The following is a 20,547-nucleotide window of genomic DNA, read 5'->3' as shown; positions in this document are numbered from 1 at the left end:
TAATATTCAAGGGCACAAAATGGTGGGAAAATGGACTGGTATTTTTGTCAATCGGATTTTTATTGTGTTTTTTAAAGGGAAATTAGAAATAAATGTCTCCACTCCCCCTTTCCCTTATCCATATCTTAAAAGCTGGATTACGATTATCTATACAGAGACCTCTGTACAGAAATATTAGGGCTACAGCAACATCACATATTTTATACAAGCGCATATAGATCAGACAAGGTCCTCATATTTAGGCAGTTTCTATTATACTCAAACACAACTTTATATGAGCAAGATCAGTGAGTCTCATTATGCCGAGTAGAGAAGCTCCAGGGACAAAGACCCCATCTGGAAACTAACACACTGGAGGCCAGGCCAGAAGTATCCAGCCACGGGGGCCCAGATTCTCTCATGTTTGGCTCTAGCGTTTCTTGTAGAATAAATCACTTTCTCATACAGTTCTGTAGTAATGACTTTGTTAATCACGTTTTGTAGGAGGGTTCATCTGAATCCATCTATGTTATCGGTTTATATGCAAGAAACAATAAACGTCCTACCACAGTTTTACCCAGTGTGTCCAGTGTCTGTTCTTCTACGTTCCCTTATCTTTTACATTCACTTGGTGTCTCCGACCAAACCTGCTGATCATGATTATACAGTTGTAATAATTTCACTCCAAAAAGTATCTATGATCCCACAGCATGTGTATAAGATCAGCAGCTTCTGATAAGAACTTCGGACCTTTGGCCTCTGTACGTAAACTGACCTTGAGGAGAAACAGTGGGGTTGTATATCTCCAGAATCTGATCCCCAGAAGCTTTCCCCTTTAGTTGGGAAGTTAAATGTTCAAGTCGCAAAATAAGGGATCTAGTAGTACATGTAGTAGCAATACTAGGTTTAGTGATGTAGATACAGATAACCCTGGGACATTGCACCTACCTCTGATGTCAGTTTCTCAAGTCTGGAAATGTGGATCTGGGACATCCAGCAGATCTGCTGTATGAGGGGCTGTTATCTTTGGGTACCTCAGATAAAATGGAGGCGGCCTTCTTTTTCTCGTTGCCACAGATGGATTGTACAATGTAGTATCTCTGAGAAACAGCTGCTGAATCAGTCAGAAAACACAAGTTTACAGTAATGTATCAGGAGACAGGAAACTGAAGAACGTGGTCAGGGACAAGCAAAGTCTTTACCATCAACCACAATAGAGAAGCAGTTGCGCACACAATGGAGATCACAAATGCGTAATTCTGAGCTCATAGAACCTTAAATGGCAGACCGCGAAGACTATAAAGGGAACCGGTCATGTAAAATAACGCTATTAACCTGCAGATATGTAGTTAATCGGCAGGTTAGTAGCATGTGGCACTGTGCGGCGCTCGCCCTGAGAGCCCCACTGCCGGGAGGAAGTTGATGTGGAAACCTGTATGGAAAGCTTTAGGAGAAACTCAAAAGGTTTCACACTTTTGCCAGTTTTGATCCAATTAGAGAGGCGATCGATCGGAAACAGGGGCACATAACCAGTGTCTGAATCTCAGACGCCCGGTCACAAGTCTTTATTACAACTACAAAGATATGAAAAGGGGTATGGCTTTACATTACCTAAGGAAGAAGATATTTTAATTGGGGAAAGAAAGTATTTTAATTGAGAATAACAAAGTCGTAAATTATGGAAACGGCTTAGTTCCCTGGAGCTGGTTCTACCCAGCTTTCTATGCCTTCTGTTACATAGAAAACTTAACACTAAGTCACCTATATCAGAGACAACGCCCTGTGTTATTGGTTTTATGAATAACACTTAGAAAGCTAATACCTAATACTAAAATACAAAATTATCGAAGATATATGAATTGTCTAAATAATAATAAAAGCAAAATAAATATTTACCATAACAAAGTGAACCCCCCCCCCCCGACAGCTTTGCTCTTTCAGTCATAGGGGAGGCGCCAGCGCAGATTCAGTAACTGATTTGTGTATAGAGAGTGGTTGCTGTAACTGCACCACTGCCACTGACTGTCAGTATTTTCCATCAGTATTTGTTTTTCCAATAATTTTATAAAACAGGGGTAGGGTGAGGGGTAAGAGTAGGAGAGTAGGGAGGGTTCCATCAGTATTTGTAAGCCAAAACCAGGAGTGGAGCAATCAGAGGAAAAGTATAAAAGAAGCATGTCACCACTTCTGTATTTATCACCCACTACATGGTGAACGTGCCCTAAGTAAGAGACCGGGAGAAACTTCTACTAAGATGCCTCAAATCTATAACATAGAGAACACCGGACCCCCGGGACTGAGCTCAGGGTAGAAAAATGGGGCTGTAAGGGGGAAACTGGGTGTGCCAAGGGGGGGCACAATAATATACACGCAGCTCCGCTACATACACCTCGTACACGCGCGGCTCCGCTCCGTACACCTCGTACACGCGCGGCTCCGCTCCGTACACCTCGTACAGGCGCGGCTCCGCTCCGTATACCTGGTACACACGCGGCTCCGCTCCGTGCACCTCATACACACACGGCTCCGCTCTGTACGCCTCGTACACACGCGGCTCCGCTCCGTACGCCTCGTACACGCGCGGCTCCGCTCCGTACGCCTCGTACACGCGCGGCTCCGCTCCGTACGCCTCGTACACACACGGCTCTGCTCCGTACACCTCGTACACACGGCTCTGCTCCGTACACCTCGTACACACGCGGCTCCGCTCCGTACACCTCGTACACACACGGCTCTGCTCCGTACACCTCGTACACGCGCGGCTCCGCGCCGTACACCTCGTACACGCGCGGCTAAGCTCCGTACACCTCGTACACGTGTGGCTCCGCTCCGTACGCCTTGTACACACGCGGCTCCGCTCCGTATGCCTCGTACACACACAGCTCCGTTCCGTACACCTCGTACACACGCGGCTCCGCTCCGTACACCTCGTACACACGCGGCTCCGCTCCGTACACCTCGTACACACGCGGCTCCGCTCCGTACACCTCGTACACGCGCGGCTCCGCTCCGTACACCTCGTACACACACGGCTCTGCTCTGTACACCTCGTACACGCGCGGCTCTGCTCCGTACACCTCGTACACGCGCGGCTCCGCTCCGTACACCTCGTACACACGTGGCTCCGCTCCGTACACCTCGTACACACGCGGCTCCGCTCCGTACACCTCGTACACGCGCGGCTCCGCTCCGTACACCTCGTACACACACGGCTCTGCTCTGTACACCTCGTACACACGCGGCTCCGCTCCGTACACCTCGTACACGCGCGGCTAAGCTCCGTACACCTCGTACACGTGTGGCTCCGCTCCGTACGCCTTGTACACACGCGGCTCCGCTCCGTATGCCTCGTACACACACAGCTCCGTTCCGTACACCTCGTACACACGCGGCTCCGCTCCGTACACCTCGTACACACGCGGCTCCGCTCCGTACACCTCGTACACACGCGGCTCCGCTCCGTACACCTCGTACACGCGCGGCTCCGCTCCGTACACCTCGTACACACACGGCTCTGCTCTGTACACCTCGTACACGCGCGGCTCTGCTCCGTACACCTCGTACACGCGCGGCTCCGCTCCGTACACCTCGTACACACGCGGCTCCGCTCCGTACACCTCGTACACGCGCGGCTCCGCTCCGTACACCTCGTACACACACGGCTCTGCTCTGTACACCTCGTACACACGCGGCTCCGCTCCGTACACCTCGTACACGCGCGGCTAAGCTCCGTACACCTCGTACACGTGTGGCTCCGCTCCGTACGCCTTGTACACACGCGGCTCCGCTCCGTATGCCTCGTACACACACAGCTCCGTTCCGTACACCTCGTACACACGCGGCTCCGCTCCGTACACCTCGTACACACGCGGCTCCGCTCCGTACACCTCGTACACACGCGGCTCCGCTCCGTACGCCTCGTACACGCGCGGCTCCGCTCCGTACGCCTCGTACACGCGCGGCTCTGCTCCGTACACCTCGTACACACGCGGCTCTGCTCCGTACACCTCGTACACACGCGGCTCCGCTCCGTACGCCTCGTACACGCGCGGCTCCGCTCCGTACACCTCGTACACACGCGGCTCCGCTCCGTACACCACGTACACACGCGGCTCCGCTCCGTACACCTCGTACACGCACGGCTCTGCTCCGTACACCTCGTACACGCGCGGCTCCGCTCCGTACACCTCGTACACACGCGGCTCCGCTACATCCACACTGTAAACCCCTCCTGACCCCACACATAACCTTCAGCTCATCCAGCACCATGACAACCAGCACAGCAGAGTCCTGCATCCACTGAGGCCCCTGATCATGTGACCCCTGACTCCTCCCCTCCTGTGACCTCATCACAGGTCCTGTGCGCACAGAACAGCCATATATGTGGTGGCGGCTCTGCAGGTGGAGGTATGTGGAGAGACCCCAGTAATGGGCGCACGGGGCATTAACCCCTTACAGATATAATGGAGGTGGAGGGAGAATAGTGGTAGTCTCTGACCCAAACCTTAGTGAGGGCAGTGTGTGCAGTTATTCCTGAGTGTGAGATGTACATTGGGGTGTAATCTCCTTAGACAGACTAGGTGGTCTTGTAGTGGATCCCCCCAGTCACCAGGATAAGCGAGGGAGGACGTGACATTACTTATCACTGTAGCAGATGGAATAGGTGAATTCCCTGACTGCTATTGGGGACATTCACCCCCCTTCTCTCTCGCATAAAATCTCAAGGAGAAAGAGCTTACAATCTAAGAGCCTCCTTGATGTAGAATTACACAGTTGATATATGGGGTAACAGGAAATTAGTGGTAGCTAAGAAATGACAAAAAGGTAACAACGTGCTGGGTGCAGTGTGACCCCCCCCCCCTGACTGTGATCTTTGACAATTGGTGGCAGCGGTGGGACATTACAGAACAAAAGTGGCTGGATTGATCATTTCTGTTACTGAAAACTTTCACGATACTTGCTAGAATTCTGAGCAGAGTTTTGAGGAATCAGGCTCAGTGTTTTATTTTTTTTTTCTGGAACAATACTGTACATGTACCAGTTACACCCCTCCCACTTCTTTTATTTTTCTGTCCTATATTTTGTTTGGCAATTATGGCTGCAGTTGGAGAGCCATGGTTCAACCAGCAGTCCAAGGATGTTCTTACTGCCCTCTGTACAATGAGACAGATTGACTCCTCTAGCAAAATCAGGCACCAAATGATTGCTGTATTTTTGTAATGTGACGCAGAGCAAGTCCGTCACCCGATGTCACGGGTGTGTCAGAAGTGACAGACAGTCGCCCTGCAGTTAGTTGCAGGAGATCTCTACGTTTGGCATTACAGACTCCTTCTTAGAAGCTGTCTTTCTAGGACCCAGTGGCTACCTTCCTCTGGCTAATTAACACCCTGGCCTGGGTGTATAAATACCTGCTGTGTGCTAGAGGGAGGTGCCGGCGATATTCACATTAACCCTTGTGAAGGCTCAGAGCAAGTGCTTTACTTCTTCCTCTCTGGTGCTATGAGGACGGGTGTTCAACTCTCTGAAGTCTACTAAAAGCTAAGCTATCTTCCCCTGTTTGTTCCCCCTTTGTTGTCCTTAGTTGTTCAGTGGGGATCGAATAGCACTTATCCCATCCCTTCCCTAGCAAGGGCCAAACGCCAGGGAAAGACAGGGCGAGGTTCGCCTGCGGCGATTGGTGAAGAACCAATATAGGAACGTTAGTGGAGACAGGGTGATATTAGATCAGCCCAGGAGGTCTCCACTCCCCCCCTTTCCCTAGAGTCTGGGCTCCCTTTCCCTCTTCCCTTTGTGTTACACTAAGTCTTTCCCACACCTTGCGTGACACCTGCGCCCTACTGAAGGGGAGGCCAGCCAAGGTGGAGCTGCGGTAGATGTTCCCCCTGTAGATACCATCCACATCTGCAACCAGGTTAGCGTAGACCCCCACCTAGACGGCCCTGCAGCAACTTGATGCAGACAATCGTGAGGGACAATACTGAGGGACCCAGAGAGCCAACCAAGAGAGCAGAGTGTCAAGCTGAGAGACAGGCCCAGGCCGAGCAGGAGGAGCGAGAGCACCAGCTGGCGTTAGCTCAAATCCAGAACGAGACCTCAACCCTACTGAGCAGTGAGTCCAGCAATGCCAACAGTTTTAAACCCTGTCCGGAGCATTTTCCTGTCATGGACAAGGATGGGGACATATTTCTGCGGGGGTTTGAAAAGGCCTGCATACTGTACCAGCTGCCTGAGGACCAGTGGGCCTGATGTTTAATCCCAGGGCAACGAGGAAAAGCTCTGGAGGTGTTTGCCTCTCTCCCTCTAGAGCAGTGGTTCTCAACTCCAGTCCTCAAGACCCACCAACAGATTATTCCATCACCTGTGCAAAACTAAGGAAATCCTGAAAACATGATCTGTTGGTGGGTCTTGAGGACTGGAGTTGAGAACCACTGCTCTAGACCAAGACGGAGACTATTAAACGAGCCCTGATAAAGAAGTACCAGCAGACACCTGAGGTGTACTGCAAAAAGTCCCGAACCCTCCAGCGTGGAACACCTGACAGCTACAGTGATGAGGTAGATTGGCTCAGAACCAACTTCGAGCAGTGTGTCCAAGGACTATCACTCAGCACTTTCGAATAGCTGAAGGACCTGATGGTGAAGGACCAATTTCTTCAGCTTTGCCCTGTGGAGTTGCGACAGTTCGTGCTAGACCAGGAGCCATATGAGGCTGCAAAAGCAGCACAGGTTGCAGACGACTATGAGGCCAATCATACACCTGAGGTGCGGAAGTCAGCCTTCGCCAACTACAAATGGGGTAAGCCAACAACCACCACCAATGCCCCTGCCAGCCGATCTTCCGGAAGTCCTGCCCCATCTTCCAACACCCAGCCCACATCTGACTCGCACTTTTGCTATACCTGCGACCGAACTGGTCACATCAGCCTCGTCTGCCCAGAGAGGCAGAAGATGTATCCCACATCTGAGTCCCAGGGGCCTACTGCAGCTATTCTTTTTGTGGGTGGGTCGGTTGGGAGAGTCCATTAAAATCTGCAACCTGTTGCTGTGGGTGATACATTTACTGTTGGATTCAAGGACACTGCCAGGTGCAGAACGACCCTTCATCCACCCCGAGTTTTTGTTACTGGAAGAACGTATCCCTGGGAAGGCCCTGCCTGTCACTGGGCTTTGGAGTGTTCACCATCCCTTACCGATGGCCTTTTTTTCTGGATTGGGGTGTGGGAAGGGGGGTTAAAGAAAGTCGGGGTGTCCGAGAACCTCCCCACAAATGTTATTGGGAACTGATCTGGGACGGTTGGTTTCCCAAACATTCCTGACAACCCTCCCCGATCTGATATGTCATTCTTTTCAATGGTTGATACTGTGAAGGTCAATGTGATGAATAATAAAAATGTGTATTGTGGTAAAGCAGAACTCGGCCATGTCACGCTGAGGGGTGATGTTGCTGAGTATCCTCTAAAAGGAGCAAGCATGAGTGCTAAGGAGCGATGGGAACAGGCACGGAGATCATGAAGCTGCTGACCAGTGTCACGATGAACGGTGATATGGCCGTTGGTAGCTGCCCCATGATTAGCACTGCTCCTGAGGTATAAGGGGAGGATATGGAAAAGCATGCAGATCATAAAGCAGGAGGTTGCGTGCAGCCGACCAATGTAACGATGGACTGTGTTATGGCCAGTGGCAGTGGCCCCATATTTATCACAGCTCCTGAGGTAACAAGGGAGGCGGGGAAGGTATTATACCCAGCCTGTCCGGATGGTGGGAAAGTGTGTCCCACAACCGGTCAGGGTGAGATAAAAGTGTGTCCCACAGTCTTTAAGGAGGGTGGGAAAGTACTGTCCAAAGCCAATCAGGATGGTAGGAAAGCAGGATGCCCAGTCAGGGTGGTGAGAAGGTGTGTCCCATAGTCTGTCACAGTGGCAGGAACATAGTATTCACAGTCTGTCAGGGTGGTGGGAAAGTTAGGTTCGCAGCCTGTCTGACAAATGGGAAAGCTTGTTATACCCCAGGGAGACAGTCTGCATAGCCGCTGTCTGCCACAGACAGAGTGCCCAGAACACAAGTAACATGTTACCTTCTGAACCCTCATCACGCAGTAAGATAACAGGACAAGTTACTGATCCAGAGCAAGTACCAGAGGGTTCGTGTGCGGTTGAGACCTTAGTTTAACTTCTGGCTACCTATAGCCAGGAATCTCAGACCCTTCTTGTGGCACTTAGGAACCTGTCGGAGAAACCCATCTCCGAATCCCAGAAGGAGAGGGTACTGTGGGATCCAGGAAGGGCGTGCTGTAAGGTGGGCTTGGGGGACGATCTGTAAACCAGCCCCCATGCCACCTCATTTAGGGGAAGGTGCCATAGAAAAAATTAAAGTCCTCTAAGGCCACTCCAGGGAGAGGGCATTCACCTTCCTTCTCTCCTGCACAAAATCTCAAGGAGAAAGTGCTTACAATCTAAGAGCCTCCTTGAAGTAGAATTACACAGTTGACATATGGGGTAACAAGAAATTAGTGGTAGCTAAGAAGTGACAAAAAGGTAACAACGTGGTGGGTTCAGCGTGACCCCACTGACTGTGATCTTTGACAGGTATAGTTTCCAAAATGGGCCCCCACAATCTAGGACTACCAAATTTGTGCTCCTAAAGCAAAATAGTCAATCTTCCCATTCGAGCCCTGCCATGTGCACAAACTAGTTTCTAACCTCAGGTTTTGGGAGAAATTTCTTTGCAAATTGTGTAGTCAATTTTTACTCTTTGTGAAATGAAAAAAAAAATGGGCCTAAAACAACATCTTAGTGGGAAAAAACATAATTTTTCATTTTTACAACCCAGCATTATAACATTTTTACTAAGCAATTGTGGGTTCAAAATGCTCCCCATAACCATAGATGAATTACTAAAGGAATGTTGTTTCTGAAATGGGGTCACTTTAGGGGTTTTCTGCTGTTCTGCTGAAAGAAATTAACTGGAGTATAAGTTGGTATACAGTACAGACCAAAAGTTTGGACACACCTTCTCATTTAAAGATTTTTCTGTATTTTCATGACTATGGAAATTGTACATTCACACTGAAGGCATCAAAACTATGAATTAACACATGTGGAATTATATACTTAACAAAAAAGTGTGAAACAACTGAAAATATGTCTTATATTCTAGGTTCTTCAAAGTAGCCACCTTTTGCTTTGATGACTGTTTTGCACACTCTTGGCATTCTCTTGATGAGCTTCAAGAGGTAGTCACTGGAAATGGTCTTCCAACAATCTTGAAGGAGTTCCCAGAGATGCTTAGCACTTGTTGGCCCTTTTGCCTTCACTCTGCGGTCTAGCTCACCCCAAACCATCTCGATTGGGCTTAGGTCTGGTGACTGTGGAGGCCAGGTCATCTGGCGTAGCACCCCATCACTCTCCTTCTTGGTCAAATAGCCCTTACACAGTCTGGAGGTGTGTTTGGGGTCATTGTCCTGTTGAAAAATAAATGATGGTCCAACTAAACGCAAACTGGATGGAATAGCATGCCGCTGCAAGATGCTGTTGTAGCCATGCTGGTTCAGTATGCCTTCAATTTTGAATAAATCCCCAACATTGTCACCATCAAAGCACCCCCACACCATCAAACCTCCTCCTCCATGCTTCACGGTGGGAACCAGGCAGGTAGAGTCCATCCGTTCTCCTTTTCTGCGTCGCACAAAGACACGGTGGTTGGAACCGAAGATCTCAAATTTGGACTCATCAGACCAAAGCACAGATTTCCACTGGTCTAATGTCCATTCCTTGTGTTCTTTAGCCCATACAAGTCTCTTCTGCTTGTTGCCTGTCCTTAGCAGTGGTTTCCTAGCAGCTATTTCACCATGAAGGCCTGCTGCACAAAGTCTCCTCTTAACAGTTGTTGTAGAGATGTGTCTGCTGCTAGATCTCTGTGTGGCATTGACCTGGTCTCTAATCTGAGCTGCTGTTAACCTGCGATTTCTGAAGCTGGTGACTCGGATAAACTTATCCTCAGAAGCAGAGGTGACTCTTGGTCTTCCTTTCCTGGGGCAGTCCTCATGTGAGCCAGTGTCTTTGTAGTGCTTGATGGTTTTTGCAACTGCACTTGGGGACACTTTCAAAGTTTTCCCAATTTTTCAAACTGACTGACCTTCATTTCTTAACGTAATGATGGGCACTCGTTTTTCTTTACTTACCTGCTTTTTTCTTGCCATAATACAAATTCTAACAGTCTATTAAGTAGGACTATCAGCTGTGTATCCACCTGACTTCTGCACAACACAACTGATGGTCCCAACCCCATTTATAAGGCAAGAAATCCCACTTATTAAACCTGACAGGGCACACCTGTGAAGTGAAAACCATTTCCGGTGACTACCTTTTGAAGCTCATCAAGAGTGTGCAAAGCAGTCATCAAAGCAAAAGGTGGCTACTTTGAAGAACCTAGAATATAAGACATATTTTCAGTTGTTTCACACTTTTTTGTTAAGTATATAATTCCACATGTTTTAATTCATAGTTTTGATGCCTTCAGTGTGAATGTACAATTTTCATAGTCATGAAAATACAGAAAAATCTTTAAATGAGAAGGTGTGTCCAAACATTTGGTCTGTACTGTAAATGCAATGTGTAGGAGCATGTTCCCACTGGCCATTAAACAAACAAAACCTAAGATAGAATCAAAATGAACATATTCCCTACTATAAATAAATAAAAGACCAAAGTGCATATAATTAACATAGGATACTTAGTAATCATTGTTTTTGAACAACTAAATTGTAAAAGCCATCTCATCAGCGCCAAGGTGTACCCAGTCATTATGGCCCAAACCTCTAGTATTAAAACCTTACCATGTGTTAAAAATGAACTCAATATGAATAAGGGCTGAGCAGGACCGGGGCCCAACTATGGAAACCCAGCAATGAGAAGCTATATAAACATAATGTCCATATCAAAGAAAGGGAGTGCAAGAAACTAAAGAATAGAAGGGTTTTACACTCTTTTTTTATTAAAATCAAAACCAGTGTTTACTAAATACCCTGTTATTTATATGTCCTTTAGCTTTGTAATTATAGTAGGGTATATGTTCATTTAGTTTCTGTCTTAGATTTTGTTATCCTCGAAGTGGGTCTAAACCTATGTGATCTTTATGGAGAACATAAATAGTGGGAATGGTGATAATTAGGTGCCATGAATTCAGATACATTTTTTTAAGATTTGTTTTTTATCCAGACCCTGGATCAAATTAGAGAGTATCATCAGGATGACTACAAAGAGTATTTTAGAGGCTGTCAGACAAAATGTCAGAAAAGGAGATTGGAAAAAAATAATCCTTCAAATAGTATGCCAATGGATTTTCCATTTGGACTCTCTCGCCCCCACCGGATTGAATGAACAGATGACCTTGGTGGTTTTATTTAGGATCTATATATGGGAATTTCTACTGTAAGCCGGTTACACTACTTCTGGCTCCATACAAGAGAGCCAAGTTTTGCATTGCTAGACACCTCTTATCATGGTGTACACCACAGGTGATATCTACTGTTCTGTGAGCCCCAGTTTTTATTCCACACACTCATGCGTCCAATATTGCACTGACTGATATATGTATCTACATTATACTAATCTGCCTATTGTAATGCGGCGACTTGCTGCATTACTAAAATGTCTAAGGGGTGTGTTCTGGCTGACCACGTACCTTTCCTTCAGGTGATTGATCACATGACTGTGACATCATCACAGGTCCTGTGCGCACAGAAGGATATATAAATCCTGGTGGTTTTGAAACCGTGTGGAAGGCAAGAGGCCTGGTCCCTGTGTCTGGGACACCATTAGCCTTGGAAGGCAAGAGGCCTGGTCCCTGGGTCTGGGACACAGTTAGCCTTGGAAGGCAAGAGGCCTGGTCCCTGGGTCTGGGACACTGTTCGCTCTGGAAGGCACGTGGCCTGGAGACAACGTCTGGGGAGCCTTAAACCACAGCTGTGGCAGAGCAGAGCTGATAGAAGCCGCTAGACCCGGCAAATGTAAAAACGCTGCTTGATATGGACATTGATATTGTTACCTTGCTGAAGGCTGTATCTGGAGCCAAGTGGGCATATATGCCACTGAGAAGGCTCTAGGATTTTACATGTGTAACATGCCTGCGAGCCACTGAGATGGACTGTTATAAGCAGTTTATGATGTGTAATAAACTGCTGGACTTTAGTTTACTGGAAACCGTTGTTTGTGTGCTTTAATTGACCCGGTGAAGTGAGTGACCCCAACATGATCATTAGCGCTACCTCACTATTGGTTAGAGAATGCGGGCAACTGCAGCCTGGTTGCAAGGGATAACGGCACAGGGCGACGAACATTGATGCAAGCATCTGAATGTAACTCGGCGGGGTTACGAAAATTGTCGTCGCACTCAAACCTGGTTTTCTGTGGCTCATCGGGGCCACGAAGATTAAAGCATCTGGCTGTAACTCTGCGGGGTTGCGAAAATTGTTGTCGCACTCAAACCTGGTTTACGGTGGCTTGGTGGGGCCACTAAAATTTTTCCGGGGAGAGCGGTGTGAGCAATATACCGTGGTTGGCTGTGAAGGGAGCAGCAAGTGAGACTGAAGCTATTGAGAGATTAAAGAGCCTCTTAAAATTGCAGCAGCAGGACATGGTACAGGAACGGCAGGAGCTGTTGACCCCTTATAGAATGGCGGCAGCGGACCATTCTTTGAGTTCTCCTGTGGCGCCGGTACTATCCCAGAGTGCCCAGGGAGGTAGTAAGAGATGTTGTGAACTGGGTCCTAGGACTATTGTGTTTTTTTTTTTTTAGAGTACCCCCTACAGGTATAGTTGTCCAAAAGGAAGCGGAGTTTCAAAAGGGGGTGGAGCATACAAAACCAGAAGTGGTTACTGGTCATGTGTTGGTACCGCCTAAAAATGACAATTCGACCGTTGATAACTCGGTAGCTAAAGTAGAAGGGGTTGACGTCAAAGTGGGAGGTGACTTGTTGGTCCACAACACCAGGGGGAGTGACACAGATCCCACAACTGACGGTGACACTACAAAAGTAGAAAGAGACTTCAGTCAGGAGGAGTTAAACGAGGTGAGAAAGTCCCACTCTCGTCGTCGAAGGCGCAAGGGCCACAAAAAGGTTGATCCTGTAGCCTTTGGTGTCGTGAAAGGGTAAATGAAGAAAATGCAATGCTGTGTGCCTTTAATCCAAGTGTGGATCCTCCTTTAGAAATAGAGGAGACCAGGATGGAAGAGGAGATGGCTAATCTTGACCAAGAGCTGGAGCCTGTCAAGCAGCCGTATCAGAGTGACGTGCAGCTACTAAGGAAAAACATGCAGAACGTGTCCCCGGACCAGCTGAGCCTGGAGTCTGAACGGCAGAAAATAAACCAGGTTGTGAAGAACTTGCAGCGAGAACTGGAGGAAAGCAGCGAGGAAATCAACAAATGGAAGGAAATGTTCCAGAAAAATAAAGAGGACCTCCGCAGAACCAAAGAGGAGGTTTTTCAGTTGAAGTTTGACAAAGCGGTGTTTGAAGATGAGCTGTACGAGATGAAAGATCGTTTCTCCCTGGTACAGTTAAAGCTGCACCAAGTGAAGAAAGGCTCTGTGGATGCGGAAGAAGCAGAGGTCTCAAGAAAGGAAGTGCAGAGATTTCAGGAGCAGGTGAAGCAGCTGATGCAGGAAAAGCAAAGGCTGGATGAGGGTCTACACCAGAGGGCTAGGGAGCTATCTGGCTTAAAAGGGGCGCTGCCGGATGAAGTTTCTGGACATGATCAAGACCTAGAATGACTGCGCGAACCGTTCAACCGGGAGATGTGTGAATCCAAGAAGGAGCAGGGTGAACTCCTGAGGGAGCTGCAGCAATTCCAGGACCAAGTAAAACCTCTAATGCAGGAGAACGAGCGGCTGGAGGACTCCCTGTACCAGCAAGACCAGGAGCTAACCGCCCTGAAAGGGGCATTAAAAGATGAAGTGTCTGGTCACGACCGTGAGGTAGAAAAAATGCGTGAAAAATTCAATAGGGAACTGCAACAAACCAAGAGAGACTATGAGGATCTCCTCAAGGTTAAGAAAAAACTAGAGGATGATAAGGCTGATGCTGAACACATGCGCCAAGTGATCGAGACCACTCTGCAGGACACCCGTGAAGAAAATGATGATCTCCGCAGAAAGATCTTAGGACTGGAAGCTCAGGTGAAGGAGCTGAAGATGTTCTGTGATGATCTCCAGAGGGCAGAGACATGCCTTAAAGATGGAATTGGCAGGATGGAAGCTGGGCGAAAAAAGATGGAGGAGTCTGTCGGAGAAGCCACAGACCAGAGTCAGGAGTTTGCCACTGGAGAAGGGAGGTATGAAGCAAATGCCTCCTTGAATAATGCGAGCTTGGATGATTCGGTAGATGTAAGAGCCGAGATCAAGGGGCTCAAGGAGATGCTAAAAGCCCAATTGAAGCAAGAGAAGCTTGAGAGACTGGCTGTCGAGAGCCGAGTGGGCGCATTGGAAACAGAGAGGGCTGAGAGAATTCTGCTGATAAAGGAGCCGTTGAAGCAGGAAGAGCTTCAGAGATGGGCTGCTGAGAGGCGAGTAGCTGAGCTAGAGGAAGAAGTTTTTGAGCTCAAAGGTCGCCTGGCAAAGTACCAATCAGTGAACGAGGCCTCCTTGGAGAAGGAGAAGGGCAAACAAATTGTGCTTAATCCTTTATACCATGAGAAGGTGGACCTGAGGATCGCTGAGAAAGTGTTAAAAGAAGATAAGTATGGAATGGAAGATGTTAAGAGGAGAATTCTGGAGTTCATAGCTGTGAGTCAGCTCAGGGGAAGCATACAGGGTGAAGAAGCTGAAAGTCAGTTGTCCCTGAAACCTGAGCCAGATGATCGTTTGGAGACCACTGGTGAGACAGAAACTTCAGTACAAGTGCCTCATAGATGTACCCGAAGATTTGAGAGAAGAATGCACCAGAGAGTCAGTGCATGAAGCCTTTAAGAAGGCCGTGGGAGCCTTTAAGGTGTACTCGACCTCAGAGGCTAAACAGCTGGTGGTTCTGCCCACAACCGAAGTCACGGTGAAGAGGGTGGCTATCCTAAGTGACATGCACTGGCGATCAGTTCACACGAAGCAGATTGTCCGGTTGAAGACGGAACAAGCCATAAAACAACTGGAGCTTATGAGAAAAGCTCATAGTCTGCGGGAAGAAGTCATCGGGTGCCTCATGCTCTGGTAAGCTCATTGGGAGAAAAGGCCGAACCATGCAAATGATGGTAAAGAAGTCTGGTGTGATAAAAATAAGCAGTCCACATGATCATCTGGACTGGATACCGGATGAAGACTGCATGGTGTCATTCTCTGCTGTAGGCACGGAAGAAAATCTTGCATATATACGAATGCTGATGGAGTACCGAGTGACCTACCTGCGAGAGGTAGAACAGTTGAATCTCGCCGGACTACAAATAGAAAGACAGCGTCAACTGAGCAGCAGAAGATGGCAGCCGTCTATAAATTGTGAGACTAGACAGAGAAAGGGCCCGCCAAATAATAGAACAGCTACAGCAGAAGTTAGAGACCTTTCAGGATGTCCTGAGGGTAGTGAGCATGGGTTTAGAGGTAGTGAGACCTCCAGTAACTCAGGTCTGAGAGGCCCATACAAACGACCCAATAGTGTATGAGACTGTACAGAGTCGGATCGGACCTTAGATGCAAGTGAGTCGCACTGCTGTATTGACCAGTGGTAGCGGGGGAGGTCTGACAAGATTACGACTCGGAAATGTGACTTGACGAAGTTGGGGACAATGACTGATGGTAGGTCCCTAAGGAATGGGCTAATGTTGATGACTAATGTTCCAGGGGCTGAGCAGCGCAAATGTCAAGTACATGGTCTCTGTGTGAACTGTGCGTTATTATGTGTTCAACCCCACAGGTTTCAACAGAGGGGGGGGATATGTAATGAAGCGGCTTGCTGCATTACTAAAATGTCCAGGGGGTGTGTTCTGGCTGACCACGTACCTCCCCTTCAGTTGATTGATCACATGACTGTGACATCATCACAGGTCCTGTGCGCACAGAAGGATATATAAATCCTGGTGGTTTCGAAACAGTGTGGAAGGCAAGAGGCCTGGTCCCTGTGTCTGGGACACTTAGACTTGGAAGGCAAGAGGCCTGGTCCCTGTGTCTGGGACACCGTTAGCCTTTGAAGGCAAGAGGCCTGGTCCCTGTGTCTGGGACACCGTTAGCCTTGGAAGGCAAGAGGCCTGGTCCCTGTTTCTGGGACACTGTTGGATCTGGAAGACACGTGGCCTGGAGACCACGTCTGGGGAGCCTTAAACCACAGCTGTGGCGGAACAGAGCTGATAGAAGCCGCTAGACCCGGCAAAGGTAAAAACGCTGCTTGATATGGACATTGATATTGTTACCTTGCTGAAGGCTGTATCTGGAACCAAGTGGGCATACAGTACAGACCAAAAGTTTGGACACACCTTCTCATTGAAAGATTTTTCTGTATTTTCATGACTATGAAAATTGTACATTCACACTGAAGGCATCAAAACTATGAATTAACACATGTGGAATTATATACTTAACAAAAAAGTGTGAAACAACTGATGCTAAACAAGTGCTAAACATCTCTGGGAACTCCTTCAAGAATGTTGGAAGACCATTTCCGGTGACTACCTCTTGAAGCTCATCAAGAGAATGCCAAGAGTGTGCAAAGCAGTCATCAAAGCAAAAGGTGGCTACTTTGAAGAACCTAGAATATAAGACATATTTTCAGTTGTTTCACACTTTTTTTTGTTAAGTATATAATTCTACATGTGTTAATTCATAGTTTTGATGCCTTCAGTGTGAATTTACAATTTCCATAGTCATGAAAATACAGAAAAATCTTTAAATGAGAAGGTGTGTCCAAACTTTTGGTCTGTACTGTATATGCCACTGAGAAGGCTCTAGGATATTACATGTGTAACATGCCTGCGAGCCACTGAGATGGACTATGTTATTAGCAGTTTATGATGTGTAATAAACTGCTGGACTTTAGTTTACTGGAAACCGTTGCTTGTGTGCTTTAATTGACCCGGTGAAGTGAGTGACCCCAACATGATCATTAGCGCTACCTCACACTATTTTGGGCTTTTACAGAGAAATTGCAACTATATATATTGATTCCGATTATATCTATTTTAGCTCTTAATAAGATATTTAAATATCTGCTGTAACTTATATGAATCTTGCATTATATGTTTTCCCTTATAGGTGTTAATATCGCTCCTACTGTGGCATTTTTTGTAAACTGCAGCAATATCTTATCCTTTGCTATGCCGCACGGGCGCCTCCTCCAGGCAACTGACTGTTGCTGTGATAGCGGGGGCGTGCGCTCAGCGCAAATGAACTTGTACTGCGCATGCACCAGTTCGGGGCACAGTTTTAGACATCCTGACATTATCTGAGGCCCAGGACACATTCTCAAATTGCTATCTTGTCGTCTTGTGTCTAGAATACCTGCGCATGCGCCCTGGAAGATCCTGCTGCTGGCTTACATGCGCTATACACCATTTGGGGACACTTGTTCTCACTGCATTAGCCCTCTAGCATTCTATCGTGACCATTTCTTTTTTTTGTTTGATGGGTGGTCTAAAGTATATAGGTTTTATTAGTAGCTGTCAGGAAAAAAACACAATGTAGTAAAATAGTAAAGAATTTTATCTCCTCATATGTTTCTGCTTATCTCCAGTAATTGTATTATTACATGTGATTCTTTATGATGTTACATCGGCTCATCTTCTTCACATTCAGGTCCCTACAATACTGGATTCTCTCAGTGGGAATCTTCTACAGTCATGGCCAAAAGTTTTGAGAATGACACCAAAATTATATTTTCACATGATCTGCTGGCCTCTGGTTTTTATTAGTGTTTGTCTGATGTTTATATCACATACAGAAATATAATTGCAATCATATTATGAGTACCAATAGGTTATATTGACAGTTAGAATGAGTTAATGCAGCAAGTCAATATTTGCAGTCTTGCCCCTTCTTCTTCAAGACCTCTGTAATTCTCCCTGGCATGCTCTCAATCAACTTTTGGACCAAATCCTGACTGATAGCAGTCCATTCTTGCATAATCAATGCTTGCATTTTGCCAGAATTTGTTGGTTTTTGTTTGTCCACCCGTCTCTTGATGATTGACCACAAGTTCTCAATGGGATTAAGATCTGGGGAGTTTCCAGGCCATGGACCCAAAATCTCTATGTTTTGTTCCATGAGCCATTTAGTTATCACCTTTGCTTTATGGCAAGGTGCTCCATCATGCTGGAAAAGGCATTTTTGGGCGCCAAACTGCTCTTGGACGGTTGGGAGAAGTTGCTCTTGGAGGACATTCTGGTACCATTCTTTATTCATGGCTGTGTTATTAGGCAAGACTGCGAGTGAGCCGATTCCCTTGGCTGAGAAGCAACCCCACACATGAATGGTTTCAGGATGCTTTACAGTTGGCATGAGACAAGACTGGTGGTAGCGCTTACCTCTTCTTCTCCGAATAAGCTGTTTTCCAGATGTCCCAAACAATCGAAAAGGGGATTCATCAGAGAAAATGACTTTGCCCCAGTCCTCAGCAGTCCACCCCCTGTACCTTTTGCAGAATATCAGTCGGCCCCTGATGTTTTTTCTGGAGAGAAGTGGCTTCTTTGCTGCCCTCCTTGAAACCAGCCCTTGCTCAAAGAGTCTCCGCCTCACAGTGCGTGCAGAAGCACTCACACCAGCCTGCTGCCATTCCTGAGCAAGCTCGGCACTGCTGGTAGTCCGATCCCGCAGCTGAAACAGTTTTAAGATAGGGTCCTGGCGCTTGCTGGTCTTTCTTGGGCGCCCTGGAGCCTTTTTTGACAACAATGGAAGCTCTCTCCTTGAAGTTCTTGATGATGCCATAGATTGTTGACTGAGGTGCAATCTTTGTAGCTGCGATACTCTTCCCTGTTAGGCCATTTTTGTGCAGTGCAATGATGGCTGCACGTGTTTCTTTAGAGATAACCATGGTTAACTGAAGAGAAACAATGATACCAAGAACCAGCCTCCTTTTAAAGTGTCCAGTGATGTCATTCTTACTTAATCATGACTGATTGATCGCCAGCCCTGTCCTCATCAACACCCACACCTGTGTTAATGGATCAATCACTAAAACGATGTTAGCTGCTCCTTTTAAGGCAGGACTGCAATGATGTTGAAATGTGTTTTGGGGGTTAAAGTTCATTTTCTGGGCAAATATTGACTTTGCAAGTACAGTAATTGTTGTTAAGCTGATCACTCTTTGACATTCAGGAGTATATGCAAATTGCCATTGCAAAAAATGAAGCAGTAAACTTTGGAAAAATTACTATTTGTCTTATTTTCAATACTTTTGGCCATGACTGTATATTTAGACTATTTTTCTGAATTACCCATTAAGGATGGATATGGACAAGAACAAAATAACGAAGAGACTATTACATCTCACCCTAGAGATCCTCTTCCGGCTTACTGGAGAGGTGAGAGATTCTGATGACGTCACATTACATCATTTTCATCTATGGGAATAATAGATGGACAGAACTGGGGAGGTGAGGACTCTGGAAATGTCTGTAGTGAGATTTATTAATGTGTCTCTCCATAACCAGGATTACACAGTAGTGAAGAAGACCTCTAGTGAGTGCTGTCAGGACCCTGTGTCTGATGGATGGGGAAGACCCCTGAGCCCAATCACGGGGCCTCCACCTCACCCCCTGATACATGAGGACATCAATGACCAGAAGATTCTAGAACTCACCTACAAGATGATTGAGCTGCTGACTGAAGAGGTGACACTGCTGAGAATGCTGGGACATTATACAGTAATGCTATGAAGGGAATGGGGGGATGACGGTATCATTGTATGCGTCAGGTTCCTATAAGGTGCCAGGATGTCGCTGTCTATTTCTCCATGGAGGACTGGGAGTATTTGGAAGGACACAAGGATCTGTACAAGGACGTCATGATGGAGGTTCCCCAGCCCCTCACACCACCCGGTAATATACAGGACTAAATTCACACGGCCTATAATTATCTGTATGTAAAGAATTAATTAATTCCCTGTATGTGTTTCCTCCAGTTCTATCCAGTAAAAGGACAACTCCAGAAAGATGTCTCCATACTCTTCTTCCACAGGACTGTAAACAAGAAAATCCTCAGGATCATCAGGTAGATGGAGAGAAGGTGTCATGAGATCTTCCCTATGATGTGTAGACGGCTGTGAAGGTCTTGTATTCAGCCTTGTTTTATCCACCAGTGTTGTATGTTTTATACTTGTGTAATGAGAACAGTGGAGATGGCAGGATTAAGGCTGATCATAGATGTGACTTCTCCAACTGTCAGTGACATGTGCAATATTTGTTTCAGGGTAAAGATCTGATCCATATTAATACTACAAAGACATATATGAGGGGTGATGAGCAATCTAAAGAGGAGAGTCTTACAGATCATTGCCCAGGTGAGTAGTAACCATTAAATACAGAGTCTACTAAGGAATTCATATTACTGCACAATCCCTCCTGGAATGGGGAGCACGAATACCGTCTCTATTCCTCTGGAC

General features: G+C 47.0%; 2 protein-coding genes and 1 pseudogene across 2 annotated transcripts; all 3 read left to right on the top strand.

The window, feature by feature from the left end:
- Positions 1 to 4,327: 4,327 nt before the first annotated feature.
- Positions 4,328 to 20,547, top strand: part of LOC141271771 (uncharacterized) — a 133,671-nt pseudogene continuing 117,451 nt past the window's right edge.
- LOC141270871 (cingulin-like) lies at positions 13,146 to 13,748 on the top strand. The gene has a single exon (XM_073680966.1). It carries the CDS (start codon positions 13,146 to 13,148, stop codon positions 13,746 to 13,748), a length of 603 nt encoding a protein of 200 aa, XP_073537067.1.
- On the top strand, positions 13,757 to 15,173 carry LOC141270870 (uncharacterized). The gene has a single exon (XM_073680965.1). It carries the CDS (start codon positions 13,773 to 13,775, stop codon positions 14,931 to 14,933), a length of 1,161 nt encoding a protein of 386 aa, XP_073537066.1. The 5' UTR covers positions 13,757 to 13,772; the 3' UTR covers positions 14,934 to 15,173.

Source organism: Phyllobates terribilis, unplaced genomic scaffold (assembly GCF_046119375.1).
Source record: "Phyllobates terribilis strain yellow unplaced genomic scaffold, ASM4611937v1 Scaffold_5__5_contigs__length_657084704, whole genome shotgun sequence".
NCBI classification, from domain to species: Eukaryota; Metazoa; Chordata; class Amphibia; order Anura; family Dendrobatidae; genus Phyllobates; species Phyllobates terribilis.
Note: the sequence above shows the minus strand (reverse complement) of the source record. Positions and strands in the feature narration are given on the sequence as shown.